At 57.6% G+C, this 19065-nt stretch overlaps 9 protein-coding genes across 9 annotated transcripts; 1 reads left to right on the forward strand and 8 right to left on the reverse strand.

Moving 5' to 3' along the window:
- Nucleotides 1-184: 184 nt before the first annotated feature.
- Nucleotides 185-1377, reverse strand: BJ171DRAFT_515657 (uncharacterized protein). The gene is made up of 3 exons (XM_053111968.1): nucleotides 1254-1377; nucleotides 916-1050; nucleotides 185-785 (listed from the first exon to the last, which is right to left on the reverse strand). The coding sequence occupies exons 1-3, from the start codon at nucleotides 1326-1328 to the stop codon at nucleotides 279-281; spliced, it is 717 nt and encodes a 238-aa protein (XP_052964170.1). The 5' UTR covers nucleotides 1329-1377; the 3' UTR covers nucleotides 185-278.
- A 174-nt stretch (nucleotides 1378-1551) lies between these two features.
- BJ171DRAFT_515660 (uncharacterized protein) lies at nucleotides 1552-3699 on the reverse strand. Its single transcript, XM_053111969.1, has 2 exons — nucleotides 3449-3699; nucleotides 1552-3317 (listed from the first exon to the last, which is right to left on the reverse strand). Exons 1-2 carry the CDS (start codon nucleotides 3569-3571, stop codon nucleotides 1815-1817), a joined length of 1626 nt encoding a protein of 541 aa, XP_052964171.1. The 5' UTR covers nucleotides 3572-3699; the 3' UTR covers nucleotides 1552-1814.
- A 306-nt stretch (nucleotides 3700-4005) lies between these two features.
- BJ171DRAFT_559171 (ribosomal protein L32e) lies at nucleotides 4006-4604 on the reverse strand (the record flags this gene model as incomplete). Its single annotated transcript, XM_053113195.1, has 3 exons — nucleotides 4006-4032; nucleotides 4103-4402; nucleotides 4515-4604. 3 exons carry the CDS (start codon nucleotides 4602-4604, stop codon nucleotides 4006-4008), a joined length of 417 nt encoding a protein of 138 aa, XP_052964172.1.
- A 1054-nt stretch (nucleotides 4605-5658) lies between these two features.
- BJ171DRAFT_569939 (uncharacterized protein) lies at nucleotides 5659-7295 on the reverse strand. Its single transcript, XM_053113597.1, has 5 exons — nucleotides 7243-7295; nucleotides 7036-7221; nucleotides 6832-6882; nucleotides 6304-6676; nucleotides 5659-6144 (listed from the first exon to the last, which is right to left on the reverse strand). The coding sequence occupies exons 2-5, from the start codon at nucleotides 7185-7187 to the stop codon at nucleotides 5779-5781; spliced, it is 942 nt and encodes a 313-aa protein (XP_052964173.1). The 5' UTR covers nucleotides 7188-7221; nucleotides 7243-7295; the 3' UTR covers nucleotides 5659-5778.
- A 403-nt stretch (nucleotides 7296-7698) lies between these two features.
- On the reverse strand, nucleotides 7699-9855 carry BJ171DRAFT_191065 (Endonuclease/exonuclease/phosphatase). Its single transcript, XM_053106170.1, has one exon. The coding sequence runs from the start codon at nucleotides 9584-9586 to the stop codon at nucleotides 7742-7744; it is 1845 nt and encodes a 614-aa protein (XP_052964174.1). The 5' UTR covers nucleotides 9587-9855; the 3' UTR covers nucleotides 7699-7741.
- A 282-nt stretch (nucleotides 9856-10137) lies between these two features.
- Nucleotides 10138-11085, forward strand: BJ171DRAFT_461707 (uncharacterized protein; the record flags this gene model as incomplete). The annotated part of the gene is made up of 3 exons (XM_053108486.1): nucleotides 10138-10266; nucleotides 10463-10631; nucleotides 10783-11085. 3 exons carry the CDS (start codon nucleotides 10138-10140, stop codon nucleotides 11076-11078), a joined length of 594 nt encoding a protein of 197 aa, XP_052964175.1. The 3' UTR covers nucleotides 11079-11085.
- A 968-nt stretch (nucleotides 11086-12053) lies between these two features.
- On the reverse strand, nucleotides 12054-14683 carry BJ171DRAFT_191074 (WD40-repeat-containing domain protein). The gene is made up of 10 exons (XM_053106171.1): nucleotides 14555-14683; nucleotides 14416-14453; nucleotides 14157-14240; nucleotides 13953-14026; nucleotides 13751-13833; nucleotides 13522-13634; nucleotides 13258-13403; nucleotides 12813-12995; nucleotides 12536-12608; nucleotides 12054-12377 (listed from the first exon to the last, which is right to left on the reverse strand). The coding sequence occupies exons 1-10, from the start codon at nucleotides 14569-14571 to the stop codon at nucleotides 12097-12099; spliced, it is 1092 nt and encodes a 363-aa protein (XP_052964176.1). The 5' UTR covers nucleotides 14572-14683; the 3' UTR covers nucleotides 12054-12096.
- Nucleotides 14684-15468: 785 nt separating this feature from the next.
- On the reverse strand, nucleotides 15469-17294 carry BJ171DRAFT_515679 (Sec20-domain-containing protein). The gene is made up of 5 exons (XM_053111970.1): nucleotides 17005-17294; nucleotides 16787-16875; nucleotides 16486-16617; nucleotides 16239-16351; nucleotides 15469-16099 (listed from the first exon to the last, which is right to left on the reverse strand). The coding sequence occupies exons 1-5, from the start codon at nucleotides 17197-17199 to the stop codon at nucleotides 15660-15662; spliced, it is 969 nt and encodes a 322-aa protein (XP_052964177.1). The 5' UTR covers nucleotides 17200-17294; the 3' UTR covers nucleotides 15469-15659.
- A 162-nt stretch (nucleotides 17295-17456) lies between these two features.
- Nucleotides 17457-18449, reverse strand: BJ171DRAFT_515680 (membrane-associated, eicosanoid/glutathione metabolism protein). The gene is made up of 3 exons (XM_053111971.1): nucleotides 18153-18449; nucleotides 17992-18055; nucleotides 17457-17834 (listed from the first exon to the last, which is right to left on the reverse strand). Exons 1-3 carry the CDS (start codon nucleotides 18322-18324, stop codon nucleotides 17555-17557), a joined length of 516 nt encoding a protein of 171 aa, XP_052964178.1. The 5' UTR covers nucleotides 18325-18449; the 3' UTR covers nucleotides 17457-17554.
- Nucleotides 18450-19065: the final 616 nt, after the last annotated feature.

Consider the following 19065-nt stretch of genomic DNA (forward strand, 5'->3'; position numbering starts at 1 on the left):
TGTGTGGTCCATCGGTTGATCATCACATCACACCTCTCGCCCTTGCGACTGCCTTCACACCAACCGAGCCGGCAGCAGCCCGATGATCGCTCGCTGTGCCCGCTCCGTCCTGGATCGTCCATCGCCCATCGTCCGTCGCTGCTGTTTGGCTTGGATGCATCTGCAACTGTATTCTGCTTCGTTGCTGACCATTGCTGGCTATTGCTGGCTATTGCTGGCTATTGCTGGCTATTGCTGACTATTGCTGCATATTGGCTGCAGCTGCCTGCTCGAGGCCATCACTTTGTTCGCCTTGCATTTGATCTCGCAGCTACTTTTCGCTTCTTGAATGTCACAGCCTTGCCGGACTCGTCTTCGTCGTCCAGGATCCCCGCCCGAGTAACCTTCTCAGTCACCTTGAACGAAACCATGGCCGATTCGGGCTCGCCAGCCTCATCGTCGTTGTTGGGATCGTCGATGAGCTCTCGTTTGCGCGCTTCAGTTCCATCCTTCTCATCCGCAGCAGCCGCTTGAGGAGGGAGCTCGACGATCGTCCATTCGCCCGGAATGCCCATGTGTTCGGGGATCTCGGACTTGCGAGCTCCAACCGACTCCTTGCCTTTGCCTTCGTCATCAAGGCCCGCTGCTGCTTCGTCTGCGCCTTCCTCCTCAAACACGGCCGAGGACGATGCCGTTTCCGCCTTGATCTTTGGATACACTTTGGGCTCTTGACGGGCTGCATCATGCGCATAGGCTTGCTGGGCCGCTTGTAGCCCTGCATCCTGAACGAACTGCTTCACGGCTGCCTGGCATCCACCAATCGCACCAGAGCCTTCTGTCAGCACGGATCGCTTTCGCCCACCCTCTTGGGCTCGCACTGCTCCCTCCTGATGTCGATAGAAGCGTTGGGGCGCTGTGTGTTGGTGCCGTCCTTACCTTTTCGATCTTCTCCAGCATCTGACGGGTCTCGGCTTCTTCTTTGCGTTTGGCCTCGGATCTTTTGGTGACATCTCGCAAGTATAGCTCCACGTTCTCTTTGTGCTTTTTGCCTCCTTCGTGTGTTTGCCGGCTCTGGTACGGTGCGATTGTGATCAACGAATGCAATATTATCGGCGTTAGCCTAATAGAGTACGAGAGACGGCACTCTTGTTCGGACGTTATGCCCTCTATGCGAGAATTGCATCGATGATTGCTCCCTGTTCCGACCGGGCCGTATGTTCAGCGATCGCCTGTGATCGCTGGGCAAGCCCGTCCGTAGCGACCAGCATACTAACGATTTTGTTATCGGTGATGAACAACCGGCAGTATTGGCACCACCATTTCTTGCCAGCGACCCAAAATTCGGACATGATCTAATATGCGGTCGGCAGCACGCGGGTTGGCCGAGATTGATCGTTGGCAGAGTGCATGAGGTCGTTGCACGGACCCAAAATCGACCTCATCACCAGGTGCCACGACCGATCTCTCACTGGGTCATTCTTGCCGGGTCGCTCGTGTCGAGCCCACGCTCCTTCAATGCATTGGCTGTTCCAAGCCGAGCCTTGAGTGTCGAAGAGTCGATGCTGGAGCAGATACTGTAGCACTTCCAGTATTTTATTGCCAAGTGACGTTCAAGCAGTCATTTAGATGATACAGCTTGTTGAAGGGGCGTATCATGCACTTGGACAGAGTGGGTGATGTTCACATTGCATGTCTGCCCCCAAGAAGGCTCAATGCCATCATTAATGATGCACAGGACCACAAATCACCATGCCGTCGCGTATATTCGGCGATCGAACTGCTCTGGTACTCGAGGCAGCTCACAGGCGCCCGAAAGGTGGAGTCATCGCTCGCCGTTACGATTTCTTTCGGGGTTTCCCAGACAATTTTTTTCGGGCCATAAACCGGCCTGTTGGCAGGGGCTGCACAGCGGTCGGTCTTCTGCACTTTCGGCTTCCGCAATCGCAATCAAACGGGAAGTCATCATTCGATATTTCGACTTCTGGCGTTTGCAGCCGTTTATCTCCATTGTAGTCCAAGGTGAGTTCCTCACCTTTGTTGATGTTTCGCAGCGCAAAGATAGCGAGGCGATGGAACTCGGAGTCATAGGGCTCGTCGATGAACACCGCACGCTGGACCAAGTTGGCTTCGCAGGAATGATTGAAGAATCGAGTGATGTTTCCGTTTCGTTCGCTATCGATCTCGTACTTTGGGTCCCCGTGGGTGTTGTAATCCAATCCGAATATGTACCTAGAGCTTGTTGGCGCATCGTGCCCGGTTCGACGCACGTCGCCGACATACTCTCCAATGAAGGTTCCCTGCTTTATGTCCTGAGTACAGCGCACTGCCCAACCCTTGTTCCGGGTTTTGAAGAGCACCAATTGGCCAATGCGTCTGTTATCTGGTCCTCGTTGGACCACTCTGGAAGGGCATTCGAGGTTACACGCGCATTTCTTGCCGCATTCTCTGATGGGCCTTCCAGCGCCGAGGGCGAGCCTTCGATTATTATCGTAAGGAAACTCGTAGTCTTTGCCCTTGTAGCATTCGCAAGTCCTCGGTCTGCACACCTGTGTCTTGATTATCAGCGAACATTGGCAGCTGACGACAGATTGAGCCTTCGAGAAGCTTGTGATTATTTGCGCATCGCAAAAGATGTTTGCCTCCACCCAGGCGAATCCACTTGGTCCTAGGTCCCCGTCGATGGTATTTTCGATCTTCACATCGTGTAAACCCGAGCTTGGATACGGAACTGGCTCTTGGCGGCGTTGTTCGACCCTCGGCGTTAGATCGGGGTTGATGGCCTGCGCATTCGTTGGTGAGCTTGCCGAGGGCACGTCTTGAGCCTGTGCTTGGGCTGCACCGGCGGGTGGCCCGAGACCCGATGCGCTCGTCGAGGCGGGGGACTGGTTCGCCGTCGATATGGGCAATTTCGGTCCGCCGAGGGACTTTCTCGCCATGGGCGCTCGCTTGGGTCCTGATTCTGGCTGCAGTGTCGAGGTCGATTTGCCCGATACTGGCTGTGTGGCTGCCGAAACCGGTACCGGCCTGGTCGCAGGCGCCGATTCTCTTGCACCCTCGCTCCTGGAGGGTGCAACTCCACTTGGCGATGGGGCATCTCGGTCCAGCGATGGTGCAGGAGCGGCTGTGCGAGCAGATCCTTCAGTCGCGCGGGTGATGCCCACAGACGGCAATGGCGACTCCCTTGCCGGTCGTTGAGTCAAGTATTCATCAGAGAGATCCAGGGCGTCGGCTGGGGAACATGTCCGCTTGTAAAGCAGCACCAAGAGTTTGGGAACGACCTCATCGTGCCCGACCCAGAAAACGTCTGTCGAGCCGGTGTGTTTGACTCGGAAGTACAGCTGGAGCAAGTCACAAACCAAGAGCCACGGACCCGCAGAGCCGCAGCCCGTTTAACAGGAAGGGACATCAGTCAGAGGAGTGTGTTGGCCGGTCCTGCTCGAAGCTGCGGGGGCTGCTCAATGGTATTTACCTTGTTGTCGTGCAGTCGATGGGCGATGATTCTCTCGATCTTGGCGGTCTCGGCTGGCTTGTCCAGCCGCTGTCTCTTGTTGGGCTGGACGGTTTCCGTCGCAGGCGGGAGCCGTTCGTTCATGCGAATGCGGATGCGGATGCAGGCGCAAATGAGAGTGGGAGTGCGAATATGTATGCAGCTGCTGGGTCTCGTTGGCCGGAAGAGTATCGCGAGGGAGTCGATCAAGCCCCACAACACACAACGGCAGATCGGAACCAAGAGCGCACATCAGAGCCCGTCCACTTCCAAACCAACTCCCATGCGCAGCGCCCACTTGCATCAGCCACACCATCCCGTCTGCTCGGAATCACAGGCTCAAGCAAAAGTGAATCTGGCCGTCGCCATGGCGGCGGAATTGGATCTTGAAAAATAAGATTCTTTTAGAGCAATTCTGTGTCAAAAGGTCATTATTTTTCAATACAACATGCATCGCAACAAACAGGTTTATTAACTAAACATCTTGCTTATTCGTTTTCCTGATACCAAGAGGGGAGGGATGTGGAAACAAGCTCGTGTTAGCATCCGGTCTGCATCGGTCGATTCTGCACGATTCGGGTGCCGCTCCGGCAGCTGCACATCCACACCCGACAGCACAATGTCATGTATACATACGGTGGCACGAAGACGACCGCCAGCGTTGGAGACCTTGACATCGAGCTGCTTGGCACGCTCGACGATCTGGATACGCTTGCGAGAGCTGACGTTGTGGGCGATCTCGGCAACGTAGGCGCGGTTATGCATGAGCAGGAGCTCGAGATCGGCAACGTTGCTGACGACAAACTTCTTGAAGCCGTTGGGAAGAAGGTGGCGGGTGGCAGCGTTGGAGCCGTAACCGATCTTGGGCATGGCAATGTTGCCCTTGAAGCGTCTGCGAACGCGGTTGTCAATACCTCTGGGCTTTCTCCAGGAGGCCTGCACATCGGAAAAGATACCGTCAGCATCTGACTTGCTTGATGCGCCAAATCGGCCGGGTGATCTCGCCTCGCCGCACGATGTCGGGCGGGGGCTAGGTACTGGCACATACATCGACGCGCATGAAGCGCTCCGAGTGGAAGCGGTTGAACGAAGCTCGTCGCTTCTTGATGATAGTCTTCTTCTGAATGGGAGAAACCATTTTGCTGCAGGTGGAATCCAGAGCGAGCAACAAGTTAGCTTTTGCATAGCAACCACAATTCAACACTGCGGAGGGGGTCTTCGCTTGCTGTGAGGGTGGTGCCAATCCAGTGGCGCATCTCGTGTCCATCCGTCTGCATCCGTTGCACATGTCCAGCGACAATGCCCGTCGGCGGACCACACTTTCGTGCGGCCGCCAGTCCTCGTCGTCGCCTGCCGCTCCAGTATCTGCTTGTTCTGTTCGTTCTAGCTGAGCAAAGTGGCTCGATCCACTCGGCAAGCCTGTCCCGCATGTAGACGCCGCGACAGGGTGGGGGGAAGGAGCCGTGACGATCGGTCCCGACGCCGTGTCCATGAGCTCCGGTCCGAGGCCGATCGCATCCGTTTGGCAGTGTCGCTGGCCACAATATGTCCCCGGCTGGTGAGCTGCTCCGAGATGAATTGTCGACTCCCGCACAAATGCTGCCGAGGCTTCTTTATCCTGTCTGTCCAGTGTGTTCGCCCAAGACGGCCGACATCGAGGTAGAGTTTGACGGTGTTTCCGAGCCGAGGAGAATCCGGATGCTCAATGCCCTTGACAAAGCCACCATATAGACAGACGGATGGACACATGGACAGATGGACAGACGGACGGATAGACGGATGGATGGATGGATGGATGGATGGATCGGTGCTGGCCGATGTCTCCGTTTCCGGCTGCTTACCCTGCTTGGTTGTACTGTGACCTCCTGGTGAACAGAAATTGGCCGGACGAAGGGAGAGACTCAAATGGCGGCTGCGAGACAGCACCAATAACCCACACTCGCGCTCTCGCACCGAGGAGCGAGCCGCACCGAGAGCCACGTCCTCGTCGTCCTCGCCGAGAAGAGGACGGAGCGAGAGCGTCACGTGGTGATGACTCAGCCGAGCATCTCCAGCGCCCAGAGCCCGACCAAGTCCATGACCCGATGCCGGAAGCCTGGAGCGATCGCTTCCCACGCAAGGACTGCTGCTATAGTCACAATTGCCGATCCGTAATAGATAATTATGCGACGCCGCCACGGGCGCATCCTCATGTCCAATACACATCTAACGAATGATATGCCCTGGATCGCTGACGTGTATTTGCGATGTGAATCAAACGATGTAATCAAATGGTGTGATCAAACGAGGTGCAGCCATCTGGGTCGTGGCATTCAGCTGCCATCAAGGGCTTCCGAGTCCACATCCATAGCGCTCGACTCTGGTTGAGTATCCAAATTGGTGTCATGGACCTGGGCGGCCCTTTCTGCTGGTCGCTTTGTTCGCCGCCTTTTGAATTCGGCCTGGCGCTGCTGCTGCTTCCCACCCCCTTCTCCCTGATTGCGTCGCCGCGAGTTTGCCTGACCGATCGGCATTGCCGTCTGGATCGTCCGGATCTTGGTCGGCAAATATTGTACCGCAGGCGTGCTCGATTTCCTCGAGCCGAGGAGGCTCTTGGTGGGCTTGAGCCACGGTATCTCTACCGACTGGAATTTGGAAGCGACCAACTCGACCAGAGCATCAAAGCGCGGCGTGCCCTCCTTTTGAGAGGCCAGCCAGGGGCAGCAGCGGCGGCAGCAGTAGTAACAAAGCAATAGAGCATCAGCGATATGCTTGAGCTGTCGCTGTGCGCTCGCGGTTTACTCCACCAGCCCGGATTGAACAGCCACATATCACAACGACCTCTCGCCGCAGCTTACCTTAATACCCAGGACGCTCACAGATCTCCACTTGTGCTTCTTGTCGTTTTCGCCCAGTGCTGCGGACAACCGGGCTAGAAAACTGCTCATAGAGCCCTTCTTGAGAGTGCACTGCAGAATCTTCCATTTGGAGAGATAAACCAGCGTGGGTAGATGCGACACCAGATGCGATGCTTCAATGTCCCCGCGAAAGACAATAACAAGACGTAGTGGGGTGGCCGATGCCTCATCGGCAGCTTGCTTGGCCAGGGACGATTCTTGGAGGTAGCGGGTGACCGAGTTGAGGCCCACGACATACTCCGAGGGTGGGAACGGCAGCTTTGCAGCGGCGAGCTGAGCGGCATCGAGTCCAGAGCACGGCGCACAGACCGCACTAATAATGTCAAAGTCATTCCAAAGAGACCAATGGTCGGGGTCATTCCGAGGGTTGACAGGGCGGCAGGGAGAGAACCAATGCACACACTCCCTCAATCGACTGCAATTTTGATGCACCAGCTCTGCCAGCCGAGAGAGGTCGATTTCACTTACTCTGTCAGCAGATCCAGTATTGCCTTGTTGTCCCCATCGGAGGGCGATGGCCTGCAAACACATTCGCATTCAAAACCAGTCAGATTTGGCGGATGAACGAGTCTCCGTGTTCCTCATCGGCGGCTCTCGCATATATGCGTGGACACTGCGATCGCGGCAGAATGTGCAGGGCACATTGCTGTCACCGTTGGTGGCGCTCCCTACCAGGCAAAGCTGTGAGGAGAATCCAGAACATGCTTCAGGACGTTTTTCTTGTTGGTGCCGGTCGATCCAAGGGCCTTTGCATTCTTGTGGATGAACTTGATGTTCTGGGCCTGGTTCTGGCCCTGACTGGAGAGCCTGGGTGCTGCGGCCATGGTGTCAGCGATCGAGCTTGAAAGGCTCCAGGGTGGGATCGACAACGGGATCGACGGGATCGACAACGGGATCGACGGGATCGACAGCGGGATCGACAGCGGGATCGATAGCGGGATCGATAGCGGGTCAAGGGCAGTTCCGAAGCGCGATCCGAAAAGCAGATCGATGTCAAAGCGAGGGCACCAAGCGAGGGCGAGCACGCACCGAGGCGCCTCTCGTTCTTGGTGCCAGTCCCACACCCAAGCGCCTCGAGTTACCCATCATACTCGGGAAATACTTTTAATGCTCGAGCCACTCGCAGCACTCTCCTTGGCTGCTTTCTCCAAAGCACCATCGATGCGATTACGATATGATTTGTATTGCATTCGAAAAAAACACCGCTCTCTCATGGTATTGGATGCGGCTGAGTGCGACGAGACGACAGCACAGCTTACAACCGAGCGATTTGGCCGGAAACGATGGATAGAAACTCGGGGACCCCAGTATACAGTCGACGCTGTGGCCGGACAGACAAAGGTGCTGTCCTCTAACTTGGATGAGAAGATAAGGTGCTCTAGAGCCCACGGAGGCAAAGGAGAAAGATGATCATCGCCGCCAGAACCGCAAGGATCCACACCGAGTTTGAGACAAAGCGCTTGATGCGAAGTGCTTGGATCTCGTTCAGTCCTTGCGGGTGAGTTCGAGTGAGCGTTCGGGAGCCAAAGCCCGGGTCGTTCAAGTATTCGACCTCGTTGACGTGGATCAGGAACAGCCCCGAGACAGGCTGGTGGTCACTCCAGCCAATCTCGGTTGCAGAGCCGTAATGCAGGACATCGACGAGATCGGGGGTGCCGACATTGTCGGTGACCGAGTAAAGGATCCGGTCGCAGTACGCCGGCACGCGCTTGGAGGAGTATCGCTTCAGCGCTGGCTCCGACGGGAGCGCGGGAGGCAGGCTGTGCTTATAAGTCGGCAGGAAGCTGATCGGTGCCTCGACAAAGGACTTGAATGGATGGTAAGTGCGGGTCTCCGAGCGGGTTCCGTGCCAGAGCTGGTCCAGCTTGACCAGCTTTTCAATCTCCTGCGAGTCGATCAAGCCGTTGACGTGACCACGAGAGAGTGTCGACGAGGCTCCCACGAAGCGATAGTTGAAGTCGCCGAACATAAAGATCAGGTTGTTGTCTTTGATGAGCCGGTGTGGCTGCTCGGGGACGGGCTCGAACCTTTCCCGCTCGAGGCCGTTGGGGTTGACAATATTTTCGTGTCGGATGAGCGGGTCCAGCATCTCGCGCTGCTCGGCCGAGAGCACACGAGGCAGCCCCGGCAGGATCGGGTGCCTGTCCTCCGGAATCGGGGTGCTCGGGGCATCGCCATCGTGCAAGTCGGTGCCCGTGACAATGTCGCTGTTGGGCGTCATGATCAGCGACGAAAACAGGAAATCGACTTCGGCGTCGCGCATGTCCTGGTATGCCTGACCTTCGTGCGCTTGCAGGTGGCAGTTCACAAAGCAGAGCGAGAACCTGAAAGGGCCTCGGCTCTCCATCTTGTGCCTCATCATCATGTCCTGCATCACCGAAGCGGCGTTGGGGGCATACGGGACTATCCGGGGCAGGGCCTCATATCGAAAGTCGATGGCAGTGGCAATGGCACCCTTGTTGCCATAGAGTCCAGCCAGGCCCGAGCCAGCCACGCCCATCCAGCGGCCCTCGATGGTTAGTCGGCGGGACTGCTGGAAGGCCGGGTCGACAAAGACAATCAGGCCGAGGGCCACCATGCGCTGCGACTGGAGGACGGTGTAGGTGTGTCCGTAGACCTTTTCGAGTGCGGCGAGCATGCGCTCTGCCCACAGGGCAAGGAGCGGATCTGTGGGCTCGCCGATGCAGGGAGGCTGGTTGTGCGGGAGCCTGATGGCGGCCGTGACCTGCGATTCAATCTCCTGCAGGCCAAAGACCACGATGTTGGGGATGACGGGCGAGTCGTCCACGGGGCTGGGCTTGGGTCTCCGCCATTCTTCCGGAAGCCACGAGTCGTCTTCCCAGGAATTAGTCGCCCACGGGTCGTCGAAGCGGTGGGTCGGGAGTAGCGGATGGACAACCGAGAAGGGATCGCTCGGGTCCAGCAGCGTGCCCCCGCCCGAGTGGTCCGTAGCGCCAGAGTCGGTGTATAGCGATGGCGATGAGGAGGAGTCATAGCTGATCAGATCGTGGTAGAGATGCCTTGGGCGGCTGGCTTGGCTGGAGGAGCTTGGACTGGGCGCCTTTGGGGTCTTGGCGAACCGGCGGGCTTCAGGCAGGAGCAGAGTCAGATCGGGTTCGCCGCCGAGACTGCCGGGATGCGGGTGCGAGTTGGTGCCCACATTCCAGGTGACGACGAGGGTGCTGATTTCGTGCTCGTGGGCAGGGGTGGACAGCAGCGACATGTCCGCGACGATGCCAAGCGATAGAGTGGGGTTCCCTGGCGAGCCGGGGATAGGATGGGCGATGGGCGATGAGGATGGGCGTTGAGGATGACGATGAGGGGCGGAACGGGCGAGATGAAGTCGAAGAAGGACGACAATAAGGCTTGGCGACGAGGCGCCAGATGGCCGAGGAGCGCCGCAGCGATGACGGCCAGCTCAGCCCTCACCCCCGGCAATTGTACATCCCGGGCGCTAATACATCCGCGGCGCTAATACCTCTCGACGGGGCACTCGTTCGCATCGACGGCGTGCGCTCGGTCGCCCGGGCTGTTTCGTGGGTTGTGCCGCGGGACGCAGCTCGATGCACCAGCGAGATTGGGCGGTCCGTCCTGGCTCGACAGCCAATCCAGTCGCCCGTCGTTTGTCTGCAGCCAGCTCTCTTGCATCTCGCTCCAGCCCGGTCCGCCTCGACGGAAAGCAACTTGTCCCGGCTCGGCTGATACCGGTTCCACTCGCCCCATCTCGTTCCAACTCGTTCCAACGCATCGTCAGTCCCTCTCCCCCCCGACCAGATGGACGCTGCAGCCCGACAGGCCGTCAATCTCAACGTGCTGAGGCGGCACGATCCCGCCATATCCGCCATCGTCGACACCTCCAGCCATGTCGTCGTCTACAACTTTGACTCGGCAACCGAGACATGGGTACGAGCGAGACCATCGGCCGTCTTCCGTTTCTCGCACCCCTGACCCTGGTGAAGAGCGTCGGGGTTGTCCCGCGTGCCGCTCGCCTTCTCTTCGATGGTGCTCAAGCGAGGGCAGCGAGCAATGTCATCTGCCTGATAGCCAAAGTCCCAGTGGCCGTTTCGGTGCTATCTGACCCATCTCTCGGCTTGCTTAGAAAAAAGTGGGTATCGAGGGAACCATGTTCCTATTCCGAAAAGAGTCCCTCAACCGCTACGGCATTTTTGTCATGAATCGTCTCAGCACCGACAACCACAATGAAGAGCTCAACTCGGAAATGGAGATCCAAGTCATGGGCGACTACGTCATATATCGTACCCTGGACGGTGAGCCTCGTCCGGCGATCGGTCGACAGCTTGGCCGTAGATGCTGGGGATTCCAGGGGCCGTACACTCCGAGGATTCCAGGGGCCGTCCACATCGAGACCCGATTCTATTTTCCTTCCGGAACCAACCGTTTATGTCCTCCTCGTCGCAGACAAAGTCGTCGGTCTGTGGATATACGAAGCCTCGGATCGGGCTCGCATCGCCAAGGAGCTGGAAAAGTGGGTAGTCGCCGCAAGGCAGATGGGGGCGCAATGTCTCCAGCAATCATGGATTCAATTCGATGTGTTTTCCAGACATCTTGCGGTGTTCATTATTTGCGCTCTCGCAGAAGATCTGTTGCAGAGTGTGGATACGGACAGAGTTCCGTCCAGCGTCTCAGCTACTTGCATGCTTGCCCGGTTTCGTCCTGACCCTCCTGTTTCGGCACATTGGTTCCTAAAGGTATAGTCGCTTGAGTGGACAGATATCAGCGATGAAACCACCAACGCCCTCGACCACTCAGGAGCCCAAGGTCGATGTCATGGCGATGTTGCAGCGGGCAGTCGAGACTGGACCGCAAGGCAACTCGGTGCAGCAGCCCGGACTACCAGCTGCCGGCCACCAGGTATGGGACACCTACGGAATCGCTTCCATCATACTCAACACCGCCTTCAAGCGAACGATGCATGCTGTCGCCTGGGGATTTGTCATCCAAGCTCTGTGGCTAGCTCATTTTGCCGGTCAGCATGGGATCAACCTACCAACCTGCCCACGGCTTAACCACTTCTGTCGCTGGTCAATCGCACCTTGCCGTGCAGCCTTCCCCGCCCCATAACCACTTGGGCCTGCAGCCCAACCATCCAGCTCCACCGGGCTTTGGGGCTACTGTGTCGTTTCCCCCCGCTCATTCGGGCGGCATGACTCCTGGTGAACAGATTCTGGCAGTCCTCGGCCAGCGACCCCAGCCTCCCAGCACGCAGCCCGCCTGGGGCGCCGTTCCCTCCAACCCCGTTACTTCTGCGTGGAAGTACATTGAGGATCTGCAGCCGGCCATGCCGCACCGAGGACTCGACGAAGCTCAGTTTGCCGACCGCCTCAAGTATCTAGTGCTGAATGTGAGTCTGGCTGTATCGAATCTGTTGCTCAAGCACAATGGCGGCCACTCCGACTACCAGGGCCGCTGTGAATATGGGAGCCCAATCGCCCTTTTCTTCATCCTCGTCGCTCACATTGCCCCTGGTTGTTTGTTGTCATTTGCACGATAGGACCCTGGGTTTGTTGCAGCCTTATTTCGTGCATACTCCAGCACGCCGTAGATGCTCACAGAGCTTGTTCCCCCTCCCAGTGGCAGTGGGCCATCACGGGCCATATGATGACTCGCCGGTATTCACAAACGCGTAGCATAAACTACATGTACTCGGGAATGTCAATAAACTCGAGACAGATCGACCGTCTCATGGATAGCCAAGGCAGATCGCTACTGCGCTTAGCTGGCATCACAAACGACAGAGTCCATGTCGATATCGGCCGCTGTGTGGGATGGGTCGCTTTCATACTGGTTTGCACCATTATGGCTGTCGTCCCACTGCCCGTGTTCTGTTGGATAGCTCGGCATTGTACCAGGTGTCCGCCAGATGTCGACATAGTTGGCTGCGGGCGGCGGTACGTGTTCTGGATCGACTTCGGACTGGATGCGATAGTGACGGTGTCCGGTGCTGCTGGCCAGGAGCGGGAGGTAGGGATGATGGGCAGCAGCAGAGACCGTGTCTTGGTCACCATCGAATAGAGCAGAGACGTGAGTTTGCTGCGATGTCGGAGGTATGCTCTCGGACGTATCAAGGAAGGCGAATGCATGTGGTTGCCTCTCGGCAAGCGGTAAAGTAGAGACGGGGCATCATAAACTCCTCGGCAGCTGTGCACCATACCTGAATGCACTTTATCGCTGCCGACCAATATTGGTTCGGCTTCACCGAGTTTGTAGGTCAGAATGCGCCCTTCCTGAAATCAAGATCGTCATCAGCATCAGGACTAGAACCAGCATTGGCACTGGCGAGGACAGGTGGTTGCCCACCGATGTTGAGCGAAGACTCTGTCATCGGTGACTCGCGCCCACAGCTACCGTCACAGTCATAGTCACGCTTCACTACCGCCGCCTGGAATATTGGCAGGCAGGGATGCATTCTCTCCCTTCCGCTCTCTTACCTTGTCTCCTGTTGACAGGTGACTGCTACCTGGGTCGATCGAGAATCCGATCCGCTGACTTGTTTGTGCGTTCCGGCTGATGCGATAGAGGACCTTTTCTGTGTTCCGGATGTCCCAGCAGAGAATGCTTGTCGACGACCTCGAGGCCGAGTACAAGTAGTTGCCATCCGGTGAAAATGACACCTGCAGCAATCAGTAGCGAGGCGGACGAAGATGACCGGGACGACGGCGAAAGGAGCCGTTCGACCACGAGCGGACGGGTGTGCGGGTGAACCAGCCAGCAGTATCAGTCATCGGATCGGTCCAGTGGAGGTGCAAAGGATGCAACAGACGCATAATCGATCGCATGGGGCAGCATGGAAACGAGCCGGCAACCCAAGAGAGCCGTCCCTCCGGTTGCTTTCGGGCTCTCTGGGCCTGCACCAGCATCGTTCCGGCGATGTACCTGGGTGATGCCGTGGGAACTGTCCTTCAACAGCAGCAGCGGGCGGTCGTTGTCGTTCCCGTCGTAGAACCCAATCGACCCCGAGAACGATCCCGCAGCGTAGAGATTGCTCATATCGGGGCAGAACGAAATGCATGAGAGGATTCCTGCGGCAACCATGACGGACAAAGACGGTCGATCCAGTTAGAGCACTTCTTGGGTGCAAGCGCCGACTTTGATCTGCCCTAGTGGCTCCGTGCGGCGACATCGTGGATCGATCCTTGCCTTTTTGACCTTCCCTTGACCGCCTCGGCTTTGTCGTCGGTCGCTTGACAGAGTCACGGCCAGGGCAGTGTATGTCGAAAATCTCGATCAGGCTGTCGAGCCCACAGTATATCCTGTTCAGGCGACATCCAAGCGCCGAGAACCAAGCATGAGTGTCGCCGGTTGGTCCGTCGCTATCGCAGATAAGGCAAATCCCACTTGCGGAGTCGATGGAGTACTGCGGACTTACTTGGTGCCATCCGGACTGAACGCTACCGACACTGGTGCAGTAATTTGGTCTAGGTGGTCGTACAGGCAATAGGTGGCCCGCAGCTGCGGAGAGGAGTAATATGGGATACATGGCATCGTCGCCACGGGTCCGGTGGCCTGAGTGCGGATATTTTTGCTCGTGGATTGTGGAGGCGACGGATCATGCAGCCACAAAGCCGTACCTCGCCAGTGTAAGCATCCCACAGGCGTACTGGGTGGTCTTTTGAGCTTGACAGAAAGCAGCAGGTCGAGGGATCTGATGGACGGGCGAGGGTCAAATACTTTTCCACTGCGTGCCACTACATGCCACTGCTGCCAACAACTCGATCAGCAATGTGCTCGAAGGTGGGCTCGTCAATACCATGGCTGTATCTGGCAGAACGCACCTGTGGACTGCATCATCGGGTACCAGCAGCAGTCGTATATACACTCGGCTTCCCTGACGGATAGCACCGGCAGAATAGGAGGATCTGTTGCGTTTGGTTGTAGTCAGAGTGGCCGAGACGGACAGGAGAGCAGTTGAGATTGATGACGTGCTGTATATCTCCTCGGCTGCGATATCGTCCACGCATCCCTCGGGCACGGCATATTGCCCACGCCGATATTGACTGGCCCAGCGATCGTGCTGCCCAGTATCTGACGGACCTGCGCTGTGATCTTGGTCATCCAACCAGGTCTGGGAGCTGCAACGCATGAGGGTCCGGAGGGATATTTTGCCTTCAGTACGTGGCGTCGGTCGACCAGGCGAGCGAGCGAAAGAGAAATATCAAAGAAGAAGCCATGCCTGTTGAAGAGCCGCATCACATTGTCGTTCGAGTTTGAGAGCAGACATGTGCCGTCGGGACTCCTGCCAACCAGGACGGCGTTGGCCAAGATTGCAGCCAGCAGTCGTCCACGGGACGAATCGCCAGGGTCGGCATGAGTTAGGATCGACCGCACTATGAGTTGATGAACCGGTGGCCGCGCTGGCAGATCGGGTGATGGATAGGCATTGCGATGGGACGGACACTGCGATCGGGCCCAAAGAACTCTCAATCTCGATGGGGTTGCCAATGCAGTATCCGCACATGCACCGCCGCTCTTATATACGTTTCTGCCGGACGCAAGTTCCCCGGCTACTGCATGTTAGAGGCAGCCGACCTACCATTGCACCGACTTTACAAAGTTGGGTTCGGTCGGATTGACGGCGCCGAGGCCGCCCCGGATGTCCAGGGTCTTCCATGAGTCGGCCACGGATCCTTTGAAGGGAGCAGCGGCTACTTTCCGGAGCGGATATGCTGGTGCATCGCTGACGAGTGAGTCTTTGTGAAGCCGAGAGATGGGTGGATGTGGGTTGGAGGATTGTGGGTGGACGGATCTCTGTGCTGAAGTGGGATCGCGACCAGCAAATGTGCCCTCTTTGCAATCCGTCGCTGCCATCATCGGGCATGGCTGGAGCCTCTTGGCATCGTCGAGGAATGGAACTCACCAGGCGGAGAGGCATCCGTCGGGGACATAGGGGGCGGATGTGTCGACAAGCAGCGGGAGAAGAGGGTAGATCAAGCCAGCTGCGAGACCAACATCGGAGATCGGGTTTGATGGCTTTTTGGCGCCGATACCTTGCTGTGTCGGGGTGAGTTCCCTCGCGGAACTTGGTATTCCTGTTCAGCACCACAACCACAGACACAGCTGCTGTGTTGTGGACCGCACAGTGGATTATGCAGCTGGCGACGATGTATGTATATTCAGTCACCAGACGATAGTGGTCGCTGGCTTCAGCATGAGAGCATCTTCTCGATTGCAGAAACCTCGCGACGGGGCCAGATGCATGAGGCCGAGGCAGTCGGCGCAAGTAATCACCCAGGACAAGATTCCCCTCCAGCAACCGAGCTGCGGCGCTAGTTTCTGTGCTAGACAAACATTCCGTTGCTCTCCCCATCAAAGTCGAAGCGGTCGTGATGGTCGTGGTGCTCGTGGTGGTGCTCGTGGGCGTGGTCAGAAGCATGGCTGTCCCCGTTTTGAGCCGCCTTCGGCTTCTCGGAACTTCCGGTGTGGTAGTGGTGATGGTGGTGGTGGTCCTCGACGACGGCCGGATTGACCTTTCTTGGCGAGCATGTCCACGAACCGGCGGGACACTCCTTGGAGCCGTAGGGCAGTCCGGGAATCCATACCCGCTTCCGGATGATGTGAAGCACCGTCAAACAAAACACCAGCAAGCCAAACATGATCATAACCTTGTCGGTCCAGTCTCGTCGCTTCAGGCGAGTGATGATGGCACGTCCTCCTCGCAGGGCCCGATCGTAGCTGCTGTACTCGGTGTGGGTTTTCTGTAGCAGCGCCGTGGAGTCATCTGCCCGGAGGAGGAGGGGGTCGCAAGTCAGACAGTTTGTTAGCCAAGCTTCCTTTCGATCGCTTGAAGTATGGGCGTTGTGCGATCATGAACCAAAGGCCGAGCGATCAAAGCCCTCCAGGGTCGAGGAGACACTCACTCAATGCCTTGGTTGTCTGGGCGCTTTTTTCAACCTCGGCGTTCATCATTTGCACTGCATTCTTGAGCATGCTCGTCAGCTCCGAGTTGGACTGGAGGAGCTTTTCTTCGGTGCTGGGCGGACCAACGACGAAATGCGGATTCCAAGATGGTTGAAGAGCAGCATCAGCACCAAACTGCCCGATCCAGCCCACCAGCCATATCCGGGACGGTGCAGGCACTTGGGCGGTCGGGTCAATATAACGTACTCGAGTTTCTGTTGCCACAGCTCTTGCCGCTCTGTCCCGCTGGTCTTCAGCAGCTCTTCTCGCTCTCGTTCGGCACGCCGATCCAGTTCGGATTTCATGAAGAGGTTTGTCTGTCGAATGCTGATCTGGAGTCTGCGGGTGATGGGAGGCAGAGTCAGGGGAGAAAGACTCTGCTCAAGTCTCGGCGCCGTGCAGCGCAGAGTAACCGACAGAAGCCCGACCGGACCGAGCGGATAGATCCATCGACATCCATATCAGCCGGGCGCCTTCCAGTTCCTCCGACAGGTTGGCTCAACTTTACTGGCGGTGCATTCCATCGTGCCGTTCGAGCCTGCCGAGGATCCATTCCGAGGATGTGCCGTCATAGTATTCGGCCTGCAGCCGCAGGTTCTATTGGAAAGGGATATTCAGGGATACGGCTCTGCCAGCGATGCTCGAGAACCAAAGGTCGTTCGTTGCCATCGAGGAACGTGTCTGCCTCATAGCGCACACGGCCGGTAGCAAATCGATTGGCTCTACCTGGATGGCTTGCTGGAGCGCTCTCATCTGCTCCCGCAGGTCCAGATTCAGATCGTTGATGAGCTTGACGGATGCCACTTCCTTGAGCTCGGCGATTGTGGCTTCGATGGCAAGCTCTCTCCTCGACAGCTGTTCCAGGCTCTGATGAACCTCGGGTGCGACACCGGCAGGAGGATCGACAGCACCACTCGGCATTTTGACGGTTTTGGCGGCGCTGGGATGTTGGGTGCAAGGGGCGACCGACAACGAGATGCAGCAGCTGTCGACGGGTTGGAAAGGAGATGCGGGTGCAAGCCCAAGCCGTCTGAGAGGTTGCCGCGCCCAGTGTTTTTGGATCGAGCCTGAAACCTGTCCAGGCTCCCCGCTTGCCGATCTGGCGAGCAGCACATCCGTCCAGACAATCTGCACTGGTGATAGCACCCGCCCCATGTACTCCCGACACTTCGCATGGACACGGTCAGATGTGGGCGTATATTATGAAGGCACAATCAAAGTTTCAAAGCAGGCTCACGCAAGGGTGGCCCTTTGGTTCCAAGCGCATGGCAGGTAACTAGAAGAGGGATTTGATAGCAGAGGTAATGGCGGGCTGGAAGGCGAGGAACGCGCTGTAGCCGGCCGAGATGAGGGTCACTGCGATGGTGCCGGAGACACCCATGGTTCGGGTCGGTCCAAAGGCCCGCTTGTTCTTCTCGTTGAGGAAGGTCAGGTCCGCATGGAGGTAGCGGGCGATCAGCAGGATAGCCAAAGAGGAGTGGAGATAGAGGCTGTTGGCGCCGTTCAGCTCGGCAAAGCCCAGGACGAGGAGAGCCAAGGGAACATGCTCCGTGAAGCTGCAGGGTGTACGGAGAGATGTGGGAGTGAGTCCGAGGATGCAAACAGACAGACAACGGCTGGCAGAGTTGCTCATGATCAACCAACGATGGTCATCACGGCAACGGATCCGATGACATTGCACCCCAAACAGGGAGCCAAGCGGCAGCAACGTACTTGGCATGGGCTCGGATGGCGCGGACAAGCATTTGGACGCCGTGCTCGATCTCATCGATCTCGGCTGCAGAACAGAGCGGGCTATTCAGCATGGAGCGTGCGAACACAGTGTCAAGCGCTCGATTGATGTAGTTGCCGTGGGGGGATCTCGTTCAACACACCTTGGCTCTTGCCGGCCGCTCGGGCCTTCTCAACCAGGCCCTCGCCGGCTCCGATCGAGACCTTGTTGGCGACACGCTGGCCGATGACCTTGAACATCAGGTAGGTCTGGTAACCGCCAAACAGAAGCGACCATGATCCGACAATGGGAACGAGAGGAGGGTGGATGGACATGGCTGGGCAAAGAGGCGCGGTGAAAGGGGGTGGAGATGGACGAGCTGTGTGCGGCAAGGGGCCGATGATGCGATGCGGTGTGGTGCGGTGTGGTGCGGTGTGGTGCGGTGTGGTGCGGTGTGGTGAGAGGGCCATGAGTTGATAGGTTTTATCTGGATGGCAGGATCAATTTGTCAGCGCGCGAACGAGGGGGCGCCTGGGGCCGCCAAGCCCGCAGCAATTCGTAAGCGGGTTGCGGCCGAGCACCAGGGAGGAGGAGGGGCCGTATGTGCACCCCGAATGGTTCGCCGGTATCGGCGGTGGCAGTTTGCAGTGGGCACGACTGCCAACGATGCCCTGGGGCCCATGGCCGCCATGGTGGATCGCACCCCTGTTTGTGGGGCCCTCAGGTTTTTCCGGCTTGCGGTTCATCCGGCCGTCGAAATGCCAATGGCGTGCCACAGCTTGCCACTCTGGCGGCGGTGGTGCTTGGATCTGATCGCAGGCGATCCCCCAAAGTCGCCGTGCCTTGGGTATGCCCCAAGCACATCCCCACCCAATACTGCGTTGGGGGTGGCTGGTCTCGCCCAAGTTCCATTATTCGCAGACCCGAATGGCTCAGAGCCCAACAAAGCCAGACACCCAGCGATTCGGTCAACGACCAAACGATCTGCTGCTGATGCCGCTCTGATGCCGCCCTGATGCTGCGTTGGGTATGGTGTATTTGACAAACTGCAGCGGGCCGGACAGAGAGTCTCCTTC

Source organism: Polychytrium aggregatum, assembly GCF_025602895.1.
Source record: "Polychytrium aggregatum strain JEL109 chromosome Unknown BJ171scaffold_34, whole genome shotgun sequence".
In the NCBI taxonomy this organism is placed as follows: domain Eukaryota; kingdom Fungi; phylum Chytridiomycota; class Chytridiomycetes; order Polychytriales; genus Polychytrium; species Polychytrium aggregatum.